At 38.6% G+C, this 13241-nt stretch overlaps 1 protein-coding gene across 6 annotated transcripts in view; it reads right to left on the bottom strand.

Annotated features, from left to right (window-relative positions):
• Nucleotides 1-4264: 4264 nt before the first annotated feature.
• LOC108714283 (microtubule-associated serine/threonine-protein kinase 2) overlaps nt 4265-13241 on the bottom strand; it is a 143508-nt gene continuing 134531 nt past the window's right edge. For all 6 annotated transcript variants that reach the window (XM_041590442.1, XM_018258372.2, XM_041590443.1 and 3 more), the window contains 6 exons: nt 12958-13170; nt 11728-11954; nt 11226-11348; nt 8366-8502; nt 7905-8092; nt 4265-7757 (listed from right to left, as the gene is read on the bottom strand). In XM_041590442.1, coding sequence (XP_041446376.1) covers nt 5761-7757; nt 7905-8092; nt 8366-8502; nt 11226-11348; nt 11728-11954; nt 12958-13170 — 2885 coding nt within the window. In that variant the 3' untranslated portion in view covers nt 4265-5760. The remainder of the gene's footprint in view (nt 7758-7904; nt 8093-8365; nt 8503-11225; nt 11349-11727; nt 11955-12957; nt 13171-13241) is intronic.

Raw genomic sequence — 13241 nt, 5'->3', positions numbered from 1 at the left:
TGTCTCAGAATGGAGAAGGATAACCAAAGAACACTGAGCTTTATAGAAAAAATATTATACTTCACCTTTCTTACAAAATTGGCTTTTAATTCTAATCAGCTAGTGTTCATATTTTGGAAAAAGCTCTGATTGTCAATGCTGTATTCGCTACATTTAATCAGCAAGTTTCATCTGAACTGCCTATGAATTTGCCTTTATCCTTGTTTTAAAGATCACATTTTAACTCAAAGCGATGCTGTCATGAATTTTGAGGTATAGTTTTTATTACTAAATTACACTGTGAAAAGTGCACATAATTCACTCTACAATTTAAAATGTTATTCTTGAACCAATAAATGTATTTTATTTAGTTGTAATATTGGTGTGTAGGCAGCCATCTCAGGTCACTTTGCCTGATCCTGTGCTTTCAGAGAAAGTCAGCACTTCACTATGAAATTGCTTTCAGACAGACTGTTGTTTCTCCTACTCCACGTAACTTTGGTTAGCCAGACTTGGATTTTTTTCTCATTTCTACCACTAGGTAGCATTTTAAGCAATGCAGGTGTCTGCAGGTTATCTGGTTACTTTCCCATTGTTCTGTTGATAGGCTGCTGGGGGGGGGGGGTGATATCACTGCAACTTGCAGTACAGCAGTAAAGAGTGACTGACGTGCACTTGTGAAGAGCACAAGTGACATGACTGGGGGCACCTGAGATACTTACAACATATCTAGCCTTATGTCAGATTTCAAAATTAGAAAAATAGAGTTCAATGCAGAATTCTGCTGGAGGAGCAATATGAACTTATGCGTTTTGTAAAGCCATGACCGAATCCTTTTAAGAAAACCTTTGTTTTCCTCCTTCTTTACTTTTGTAATAAATTTACCTTTAGGAGCTCGGTGGTGGGCTTCCCGTTTCTTCATGCACCATGTGGGAGGTTCGCGCACTTACGGGTTTTGACGCGGGTTTGCTTCTGAAGTCATCACAGTTGATGCGAAGTTTAAATATTTAAAGGGGCCTTGTGCAAATATTCACTGCCCAACAACCAAAAGGTCTATTTCATAGTTCCTGGGTGTGATCTTGAGTATTCCTGATCTGTTATTGACCCTGCCTGTCCTTGACCACTGCCTTGTTTCGACTTTTCTCTTGGATCCTGTTCAGTACCATGATATTGGTATGTTTAACTTGGCCTGTGACCCCCGACGATTCCTTTGTCTCCTTAATTTGTACTGCATTGTCCGACTGTTACCGACTCGGCCTGGCTTTTGACAACGCTTCTTGTTTCCCGTTCCATAACCTCATGCTTGTTTCCCCTCGCTCGCTCAAAACTCTCCCCTTCGGTCTCTCATGTTAAGACCTGGCAGCATCCGAGTAGCGGCGGGCTAGTCCTGTTGAGTTTGGGATACCCTGCGTTACAATGTTCTTGCAGACAGAACTCATCTATGCAAATTTGAAATGGCATTTTTTTAAAAAAAAAATTTAAACGTTTTGTTTTATTCTACCTCAACGTAAAATGAAATATAGATATATAAGCCTACACCGTTCCTTGGCTTAATAAGACTTGCAACCAAAAGGTGGTTAAATGATATACTCTTTTATTACCTTGATGTTCACAGCTTCTCTCTCTCTCTCTTATTCATCAGCCAGTTGTCACTGAAACCAGAGATAGCAGTTGAAATGCTCATTGTACAGTGACAGGAAAATAATTCACAAAATAATAATATGATAATAATGTAATAATAATCACATAAATAATTAAGGGCAATTATCTGATACCGTTACCTACATCATATTCATTTTGAGGATGTAATATAAGAAGGATTTAGGGTTGTTTCTTGTCAAGGCTTATGCTAGCCCATGGTAAGCCAGTTTGGTCACATTCCATCACACTGGTCTAACATCTATTCATGTGTAAAGCCAAAGTCAGTGCTTGGAAAGGTAGTGTATCATCCACAGTATGAATTTATCTGGCTTGTGATGCACCAAACAACTGTATTGTATTAGGTATGGCCAGTTTTTCTATACAAGACATGCAATCCATGGCTGGGCTGCAAATGCTACACTTCAGAACTAAATAGAGCATCAATGCTACTACTGATTAGTAGTGTGTTTAGTAAAGAAATTAACAAGGCTCACAGAAGCAAAATATTTTTATTGGATGCTGTGGGTAAGTTTGCCGAGCACAACAAACTATTTTGCTGTTATGCGAATTCATACTCCATCAGTATTAGTCTTACAGGATCCATACCGCGAGTCACATACATCCGTTCCGTTTTTAATGAGATAGAAGACTAACTCTTTTGTTTTTTTAGATTAAAAAAAAAAATGAGAAACCCACACAGCTACCATTCAATTCGACAAGTTATCTTTGCACTTGCAAGTGCTTTATATAGCTAGTACAGTTCAAAATATAAAAAAAAAAGTACCTTAACAAGACATCATAGAAACGCTGAACACACTGTTCGATCATGGTTGCAAGGAAGTGTGTGTGTGTGTATGTGTTATATACACACACACTAATCCAGTCCAACCTGGTGCATTCACAACCAATAGAAATCAGCTGCCTGGATGCTGGTCAAAACCAGTGTACATACATTACCAAAAACTGCACTCCAAGGACTTGTAAGGTGAAAAATAAAGTGATTTATTTCAACGTTTCGACTCCATCAGTGATCGAGTGATGGAGCCGAAACGTTGAAATAAATCACTTTATTTTTCACCTTACAAGTCCTTGGAGTGCGTTTTTTTCTTAATGTGTATGTATGTACATGTATGTATATATATATATATATATATATATATATATATATATATATATATATATATATATATATATATCCTAAAGATCTTTTCCAGTGTGTGCAGCAGATTCACAGTAAACGTACACACTGTTGCAGTAAACAGGAATTTGCTGCCATTGCAGAAAAATAATGAAATGTCAGAGGTTGGTCCAGAAATGTATGACAAGGCATCCAAATCCCAACTTTGATTATGGGGAGAGACAGATAGGAGCAAATCATCGGGAAAACAAAACAGAAGCAAGGAGGCAACAAAATTGTTTACATAGTTTTCACTGGAAGAAAAGGAAGGTATTGTTAAATATTTTCCTAATAGGGCTCCTGCAAAGAGCGTTGCCTTGCACTGAAGAGTCAACCTCTGAGTTCATTTCAACATCCGTGTCATATAAACTGTTCATTTGACGTTTAAATTCTGTGCATTTTACCTTCAGAGGAAAGCAAAGACAATACCTAAAGATATATTTGGGGTTTTCAGCAACACCTAGAAATGTTTTTAATAGCAGCACTTACGTTACAGGTTGGGATGGAATACAGCCCACTTCTACAGTGGAGCAAATAAGGAAGAGGCCCTGCAGTTCTGCTACAGTATTTGCTCCTAGATGTCACACGGGTATTTATTGCCATTGTTTAGAGTGTAGTGAAGTTGCTGGTACTCTTAGGATATAATTTGCAAGTGCAGACAATGTGTAGTTCATTGGTTCTGGGTTGGGGGCACAGGTATGAAGTATCCCTGAGTGGAACTGCTGTGTATGTGAATGACATTTTGCTCTCAAACATATACATATTAACACTTATGCTCAACTTTGTGAAGGAAACAAGACTTCTAGAATTCAAATGATCCCTGTTTGGCTGGCCCTGAAACTAGCTACAATTTTCTGACTTTCCTGCATTTTCCCTCAATGCCATGTGCTCTACATAGTTCTACCCTATTTTGCTCTGTGTATATGTGCTGCTACACTGCTCACTCGTAAGTTCTACACAAATGCAAACATGCATTATGCTCCTAATATATTAAAATTTAATAATGGGAGAAACTGTGACGTGGCTGTCCTATCATTATGCCTCCAAACCTACAGGGATGTCCAGGACTATTCTATTCAATTTCGACACACAACTTATTACCTTGCAGTTCACACAGGATTTTACTGGTATACCTATTCTTTTAAAATGTAGCACTAGGAAAACTATATACATTTAAGAATATTTTTTAAAAGTTATGAATAACTTTCAGAGTTAATATTTGTTCCACATGTCAATTTTAACTTTCATGTATTTTGTTTTATTCATTTTAGTAATGAGCTGATAGGTAGTTTGTCTAATATGTTGCCTGACACCATCTCTGTCATCAAATTGCTACGGATAAAAACCACCTTAGAGAATGTGCCTTATTTTCTCAATTTCGACCCCCAATAGGACTTGTATGCAGAGGAAACTCTTTTGACTCATGTCAGCTTGTCAGTGAAGGGTTAAATGGGGTGTAAACCCATTATGCATACTAAAAGAAATTTAATTCTAAGCAATTGTCCATTATACTTTATATTTTCTATTAATTTAAAGATATGTATAAATACAATTGATATTACAAGCAATATCTGCCTGTGCGCTGCACTATTGGTTCTGACTAAATGTACATTAGAACAACTGAAGCAATGTTGCAGTAGTCAACTCACCCCCAGGCATGACTGCTTTTCCCACAATGCCTTGCACACATCTGTAATTCTTCTTTACAGGATGTTAACTGCAGATCATGCAAGGCACTGTGAGAATTGGAAGGGAGATGAATACTGCTGAATGGTTTTGATGGTTTCTGTTTTAAGAACCAGCAATGCAGGGACTGGAAATGGCCAGATACTGCTTTAAATAGCAATTACATATACAAATAACTTTAAACTGATTGAATATGTGTAATTAATGCACATCAGAAAAAAAGTTGAGACTAAAATGTTATTTTGGGGTTCACATCCCCTTTAACTTGTCCTGTAAGTTAAAGCTTAGCACTTTATAGACTGATTTTGGAATAGAAAACAGATACAGAATCCTTACTAGTGAACCTGTTATTTCCATGGTGTCTAATCAGAAAGAGAAACCCACGGAAAAGAATGGGCGGAAACAGAGAAAAAAGTATATTAGAGAGGTCAATAAAAGAGCACCATGAAACAAATATGATAAATTTTCTCAGAACTGTATCATGTGTTCCAACTTCTCCTTTCCAATATACTGTCCTTACTCAGTTCCCAGTCAGTGCTCTTGTACAGGTAGAGGTAACACTCAGTGGAGGGTCAATGTTAGGGGGTTGCAGTTAGTTTACCAAAAGCTGTCAGTTTGATACTGGTGAAACTTACCAGCACTGTATGACAATGTTCTACTTGTTTTCCACTATCATCTGTCCCCAGAGTATTAACATTTCGTGCTGCGACTTTACATTAGGGCAATATAAAGCTTCATATTTAAAGGTCTCACTTTTTTTGTAGATGTGATGTACGTTAGGCTTCCAGTTTCTTAAACCTACAGATACATATATACATACAAGCCAGATTGCTTTATATGCCTGCTAAGGGGTTAAGCTGTCTCTGAAGAAATTTAAAAAACACCATCAAAATGCCAGAAAGTATGAAATATAATCTTGCTTTTAGCAACGAAAAGCCAATGAAATCATATGTATATCTAAGGGCTGTGTCCAATTCCAATATGCATTCTTTTTACAGAATTCTACACCAATATTCTTACTAAGCTTGGGTGTAATATAAATACCCTGCATTTTAGATACCCTGTTCCGCCAACATAATATGTACAGTACCCCCAAATAATAGTGTGAGGGCATGCAATATATTACAAAGAAATGCGTTAACTCCTCTGCCATTTTGAGGATTAAGATAATGTATGGGGAAAACAGGAAAAGAAAAGAAACAAATATAAAGGCATGAAAACGATTATGCTAGTGTATAACATGCAGGTTACTGCCAACAGTCCAAATGTAAATACTGCTATGTGTTTCTCGTGTTATCTGCTTGTAATGATGAACAATCTTGTGTGTGAGAGTGACTACCAATCACTTTGCTTGTCCCTTGAGTCACAGTTTCCTCTTTCGTTAGTTTTTTGCTGACCTCACTGAGTGAAGGAGATCTCCCCATGAAGCTATCTGCTGCCGGTGGCTGCTGGTCCTTTGACGGAGGAATTTTTCTAGGGTCTAAAACATCAAATACTCTCAGTCGTTCTGATTTGTTAGAAAGAGAGGTCCAGTCGTGTTGCTTGGTGACAGCAGATAAAGCACACTCGTTTAAGGATGTGCATGTCCTGAAACCTGTGTCTGTCGAAAATTCTCTAATGCCTTCCTGCATTGATTCAGATCTAAAAAGCTCAGATTTTTTTTGCCTAGAATTTTTCTCCTTTTTGTTTGCATGGTCATCTGAACCTCTTGATCCCGGCATGCTAAGCTTTACTGGTCCCAAGACGCTCTTAGCCATGGTTGCGATATGAGATACCAATGCCTTTTTTTCACTGGACACAGGGTTGGTTGAGGTAACTGTACCTGCTTTTCGAGACAAGGTTGCTTCTGTAGAAACAGAGTTGTTCATCCCCTTTAAAGTGCTTTGCTTTTCAGCAGGTTCCTGCAGCCCTTGCTCATTTAAAATGGGCGAATATTGCACATAAGCATCTGATGCAGTACTGGTAGTTAAACAGGTATCTCCTGCAGGGCAGTGTACTGCAACAGAACTGGAAGTGGTCTTTAGGCAAGATGAGGAAAGAGAAAGTGCAGACACTTTAGAGCCATCTTCAGGAACAGACTCTTTACAATTAGGCACCTCTATGTGATCTACTACACTAATACAGCTACTTTTGCTTGGCTGACATAGATGTGAAGAGTAGTTTGCTTCTTTTTGCACTAAACTATTTTGAGTGTTCTTGCTATCAGTGCCTGTGCTTTCTTGACTTGCTTCTTGGAGTGGTTTACCTTTGATATGCATAATACTTGCCTCACGTTTCAAAATATTTTGTTGTTTTAGCATATTGGTTTCTGCAGCAGGAATCAGGCAAGTGTCCTTGGGAGGGTTTGGACTACGAAAGGACACAATCCCAGCATGGTCAGGGAGATTTTGTGAGGTAGTATCAATAACTTTACCAGACATTTCTTTCACCTCATTCTTTCTCCTGTAACATTGAGGCAGGAAAGAATCATCCTCAGTACTACTCTTGCTCTGCACCTGGCAGGAATCTCTGCCACTGCTGATGCCTGAAGCGGATACTTTCTCATTTCTAAGTGAAGATCTCTCTAACCGCCTCCCATCCTGACTATCCTCTGAGCCTTCATCAGTTTCATCCTCAGAAGAATCCACCTCACGAATAGCCTCCTGTTTCTGAAGTGACTCCCTTCGTTCTACCCTATCGTGACGAATAGCACCAAGTTTTCTTGAAGGTTTTTGCAGAGTCCCTTTTTCTGCCAGTCCTACTTTGCTACCAGTGTTCTCACTTATAGACTCTGGCAAGCACTGCAAACTTAAGTCTCGATGCATTATCTCCTTTTTGAAATCTGAGTGGGAGATTTCCAGACTGTGCTTACGAGAAGAAGCCAGCTTCTTCTCAGAAGATAATGACCCAGATAACTTTTCTGCAGACTGTACCCTTTTCAGCAGAGGAGACCGTGGTGGTTCAGCACTTTTTGGCCTTGATATTTGCCTAACAAGTGGTGGAGAAGAGTGCAATTTGACAGGGAACGACTGCAGGATGTTGCAGTTTCCAAGAGCGTGTCCTGGAAGAGGTGAAGGTGAACGCTGTGGAGAGGTGGACTGAGATGTTGGAGAAGGTGTATGTGCCAAAGGTGAAAGTGGTATATTCCCTGCAGATTTCCGACGAGGAGACCTGTATTGTCTTTGTAGCTTTGGAGCCAGCCCATGCAGGGAACTGGGACGGATATGCCCAGAACTGGCTGGAGAGTTAGGAACACTGGAGCTTGGAGAGCTGCTTTGGGAAGAATTACCGCCAACTAGAAAGAGGAGGGGAAAAAGACAGAGATTACCGGTACTGCAAATCCTCTGTTTTCTTTTTTAAAACTCACAATATTATTCTTTCCACTACCGTCACACATTTCCAAGAAACAAACAGAAGGTGAGAATGGCTCACACAGTTATACCTGAGTGGGCAGAGTCTGGAGTAGATCTGTACGTCTGTGTAGGAGAGCGAGGAGACAGGACATGGGTAGGAGAGCCTGGAACACTTTCTCCAGAGGACAGGGAGCGGTTGAGAGAGGACAGGCTGCGACTGGTGTGAAGTAGTGATGCTTGCTTTGTGATCTTCCGAAATAAAGAAGACTTTTTCTTGCTGTGCAAAACAAAAAAAGATAAAACTCCTCATTGTAATGTAAGGTTTTCCAACTATAGTGTGCTACTTGAGAAGAAAACTGCCATGCCAAAATGAAAATGTAGTCTCACAAGAAATCACGAACAAGAAGCTAATTTGCAATGTTAAATGTGGACACGCTAAAATGTGTTTGTATCAGTACAAACAAGTTATTTAAAGAATCATATTTTTTTGTTTGGAGTGCAGTTGACATTTAGCAGTTTTTATGGCTGCTGATAATGAATAGGAACTTACCTTTCCTGCCCATCCTTTGGTTTGCTCTTCTTATTCCGGCGAGCCATTTTTGATTTGTAGCTAGCTTTCCTTGCTGGGCCAACTTTGATTGAAGTGTTCTCAAATGGAGTGGTGGATATGGAAACTTTGTTTCCACTCTGCCACAAAAACACAATATAAAAGAAAATATGAATTTCGAGTTGCAATTATGGAAATTGTGGATAAAAATGCAGCAGTAAAGAATAAAATATAAAAAATATTTTGCAATTATTCAATATTGCACAGTTTTCAATAAATCCTTTTCTCAACCTTAATCTCACTGGATCTTGAGAAGTACAGGCTCTATAACTGAATCTTAGCTATGCAAATCCCTCCAGTGGCCCCCAATTTCTTCTCCCAGCAAACTGAAATTACTAACACTCTCCTTCAATGCCCCTAGCAATGAAGCCACTCACTATATCTCAAAATAGACTCCTCTACACAACCGACACTTTGCTTTTGATCTTCGACTATCATCCCATTCCTTACTGTCTATCTCTGGAATTCTCTGCCATGACCTATAAGACTCTTCCCTAAGACCAACCTGTTTAGAGAAACATATTCATTGCAGCCTTCTTTATCAGGAGACCACTTAAAAAATCACCAACTTTTTAAAACATCCTTATGTTAACTGTCCCCTTTGACTCTATTTTTTGTAACCCATGTTTGTTAAAATATTGACCCTGTCTGTAATAATTGGAAGCAAAGCTCTGTGTAACTTGCTAGTGTGATATAAAAAATGATGATGAAGAACAAAAGCAAATAAGTAAACGTCTTAAATGCATTCGTAGCATTCAAACATTATGACACAATTTTGAAAAACACAAAACAATTTAAGAGCGTAATTAAGCCGAATCTTCAAACCGTTATCCTGCCAAAAGACAATGCAATGACATACGGTGCTATTTGTCGCTCAGCATTTTGTTGCAGCTACGAAACACTGGAAAATACTCAGCAATAGAAAATACTTACAAATGTCTCTGCTAAAACACTCAAATCACGTAATCCCTCAAATATGCATGCAAAGGAATTTCTGAGAGATTACGCTATTTGAGCGCCAAATAGCACCGCGTGTCATTGCCCTTACAACTGTGAAACGTGCTAGAATGATAAAATGAACTGATGAAAATGTACAGTAAGAATCTATTGGTATGAGCTTCCACTGTTGTTTTTGGGAATGCATGTTTTTAGGGATTATTTCTTGTTTTCTTTAAGGGGCTAGTCTTTTAAATTAGGTTGTAGTATTATTTCGACAGTATTATTTACTTTGTGATTGTTGGATTGGCTGAACTTTTTGTCCTGCTGCTCTCCAGTCTGAAATGTAAATCTGCTTGCTAGGGTCCCACTTACCAAACCAGGCGAACGGAAAGACCAAGTCTCAGGATTAATCTGCTATCTGGTTTCTGGAGTGAGTCCCTTCAGCAATCAGATAGCAATTTAAATTTCATACATACCGGAGAAAGGGAGAATGACAAAAGAAAAGAAAAACAAACACTAAAAATAATTTATGAAGACCAGCTGCTAAAGTGTTTCAGCAGATCATTCTGAAAGTAAATTTGAATTCCTTGTGTAATATCTAGGCATGTGGTGCATTCCAGATGAATCATCAATCCAATAAATGCTAGGCATGTACTTAAGTGACCAAGTGACTAACAATGAGCTCCTGGTACCTGAATTAAAGGAAAACTATACCCCCCAAACAATGTAGGGGTCTATAAAAAGATATTGCATAAAACAGCTCATGTGTAAAACCCTGCTTCATGTAAACAAACCATTTTCATAATCATATACTTTCTAGTAGTATGTGCCATTGGGTAATCACAAATAGAAAATTGACATTTTAAAAAAACAAGGGCCGCCCCCTGGGATCGTACGATTCACTATGCACACAACCATTCCAAACAAACTATACTTCTTAGGTCACAATTAACAGACAGAGTTTTATCTTTTATTTCAACACTTCTTCCTGTTACAGTTAGAGTTGTAGTATTTCTGGTCAGGTGATCTCTAAGACAGCACAGAGATCATCATGAAATGTTGGTTCAAGGCAAGAGATGTAAAAGGGCAATATTTACTTAAATATATATTCCAGTTTGGTAAGATTCTTTAATAATAAACTTTATATGATATAAACTGTTGCTAAAGGGTTCATTTTGGGGGTATAGTTTCCTTTAAATACATCATGACTTATGTTTGTGATGCAGGTAAATGCTGTGCTACACTAAAGCACCAGGGTCATCTATGTATTTATTGCACAGCATCAGTCGGGAGGAAGGCTAGTCATAACTGAAGTGAACAATTTTGTAACTGTATAACATGTGGATAAACAATATATAGTTTCTTGAGATATATGTGTCATTCACAATTCACCTTCTTTTCTACCCACAATGCAACATCTTCCCCAGAATTCCAGTGTAACTGTGGTTGTACAAAGGTGGGAAACATTATGGGACAGGCAATGCGGAAAAACATTTTGCACCAATTAATGAAGTGCATGTCTGTAATATGATTCTGTGACCAATGGGATGACACGCAGGAGGGACACAGGTGTAAAAAACAGTACAAGCTTAACCCCATCCTTCACTGCATTCGACACTGAACGTCTTTTTTGTAAATTTACAGACAGTACAAGCCTTTCAATTCATTTCCTAAATGTCTGCTGTCACCAAGCCCACCTAATCATTGTCACCTACTAACAAAACATTGTATTTTTCCACAGTGAAAAGCTGTGAAGATATTAAGCGTTATCTTAATACTCCTTTAAATGAGTGAATGTGGGTACACATTTAACACATTTTCCACTTAGTCTAAATACAAGCAAACTAGTGTTATGCATTGGTACCTTCAGGATGAGTTCCACCACTTCAGTGTGCACTAGACCATGGACAGGTTCTCCATTGACATGAGTGATCAAATCACCTTCTCGTAGACCAGCATCATGCGCTGGACCATCTTCTTCAACGTGCTGCAAAAAAGTGCATTGTATGATTAAGAAAAAGAAAAAAAAGTGGTACTGCTACTAGTTATGCTCAGACTGGCTCAATACCCATGGATTTACCTACAAGGTTTGGGTAAAGAAAGTGAGCCCCAGAATCAGCTTTGGGTAGATGGATGGTAAAATTCAAGCATGTGGTAATATAGCCAAGCACTTCCCTATGGTGGCTGATAGGAGTCATCAAAGGGAAGTGGAAGAGGACTTCAGAGGGTACAGTTTGGGAAGCAGCAAGTTAGGGTTGGTGTGAGGATGAAGCATTTCAGCCTCAAGTTAGGACTACAGAGTAAAATGATTTCCTTTCTTTTATACAGACACACACAGAGACATAGATCTGTCTCTATATACGTACCCACACCATGTGATGGACAGTATACACATCGCTTTCTCCCATGTAGACACGAATAGCTCGTAGAGTGAACCCATATTTCTTCCCCGCACGATGTATGATGATTGGGGGTTTGAGATGGGAGATAGCAGGGAAAAAATCTCTGCTTGGGGAAGAGTCACGCGAGGAGGGGTTTGAAGATATAGAATGCGGAGACATAGGGCTGGCCAAAGGTGAATAAGTATGGTAATCTGAGAAATAAAATCATTCATTAGCATTTCAATTTAAAGTCTGTGACATCAAAAACTCAAGAATTTGAGCATTGCACATTCCCCTTGCACAAAACAAAACCTGGAGTGAAAACTGACAGAAATAACTGAAATCTGTACTAAGGAATACCAGGTTATAAATCACTAACTACATAAATTGTTAACATGACTGAATTCACCAACAACTAACTGATTTTTAATGGAAGTATGAATAAGAAAGTGAAATGGATGACATTCTCCCATTCGGACAGAAAATAAGACCATGGAGCACTTCCCCTTAACTCAGGGGCTACAGTGAAAAAAAAGCAAGGAGCTTTTAAGCCCCAGCCAATTAACATACATTTATAAGTAATTCCCTGTTTTAAAGGCTGAATGGCAGCTATAGGCAAGATTTGGCTACAATTTGTACATGAAACACAAAAAAATATTGCCAGCACTCGGTCTAAACTAGTTTTTTTTATGTGTTTTGTGTTCAATAAGGGGCCTTGATGTGGCAATGAGTTTACATATTTTGGCCAAACTGTGGTTATTTTTTTGCAATAATTATTTTTAAAGGCAAACTGCGCTGGCAATTTTTCTCTCTCTCCTTAAGGGGGTTGTTCACCTTCCAAACAATTTTTTCAGTTACATTTTTTTCAGATTGTTCCCCAGAAATAAAGACTTATTTCAATTAATTAATTTTTTAAAATTTTTTACCCCCCCCACTCCCAGAGCTGCTTTAGAAGGTGTAAAAGAGAACTTTACACTTCAATATTAGAAAAAAGGTCACACATAGATGATAGAGTAATTGGAAAAAAGTATTATTTCTGGAACTGTCTGAAACCAACTGAACTAAAAAAAAAGTGTTGGAAGGTGAACAACCCCTTTAATTAATCCTTATTGGAAGCAAAACGAGCCTATTGGGTTTATTTAATGTTAACATATCCCTATGTGAATATCATGTTGTGTTGTATAAGGTTGTGCTATAGGAGGAGGGAATGCTTACCAGAGGGGATCATGAGTGACAGGGCAGTAGCAGAGGCCGACTTGATGACTTTATTGAATGGTCTGGAGGGGCGTTTTTCCCCAGAATCCCCTGAGAGAAGCCTATGGCGTGCTCTTCTTACAGCTAAGTCACTGATGGCTTTTGGAGTGGCAAATTCAGACACGTCTGTGCCAAGGTGAATGTTGTGATCTGAGGAATCAGCGTTGCTGCCAGCTGGTGAACACAACAGAAACAATTAGAGGAATTTCAATTACTTGCCAGCACAGAATCACTACATCATACAT

The sequence above is a fragment of the Xenopus laevis genome, chromosome 4L, assembly GCF_017654675.1.
Source record: "Xenopus laevis strain J_2021 chromosome 4L, Xenopus_laevis_v10.1, whole genome shotgun sequence".
In the NCBI taxonomy this organism is placed as follows: Eukaryota; Metazoa; Chordata; class Amphibia; order Anura; family Pipidae; genus Xenopus; species Xenopus laevis.
This window is presented reverse-complemented; position numbering and strand designations above follow the sequence as displayed.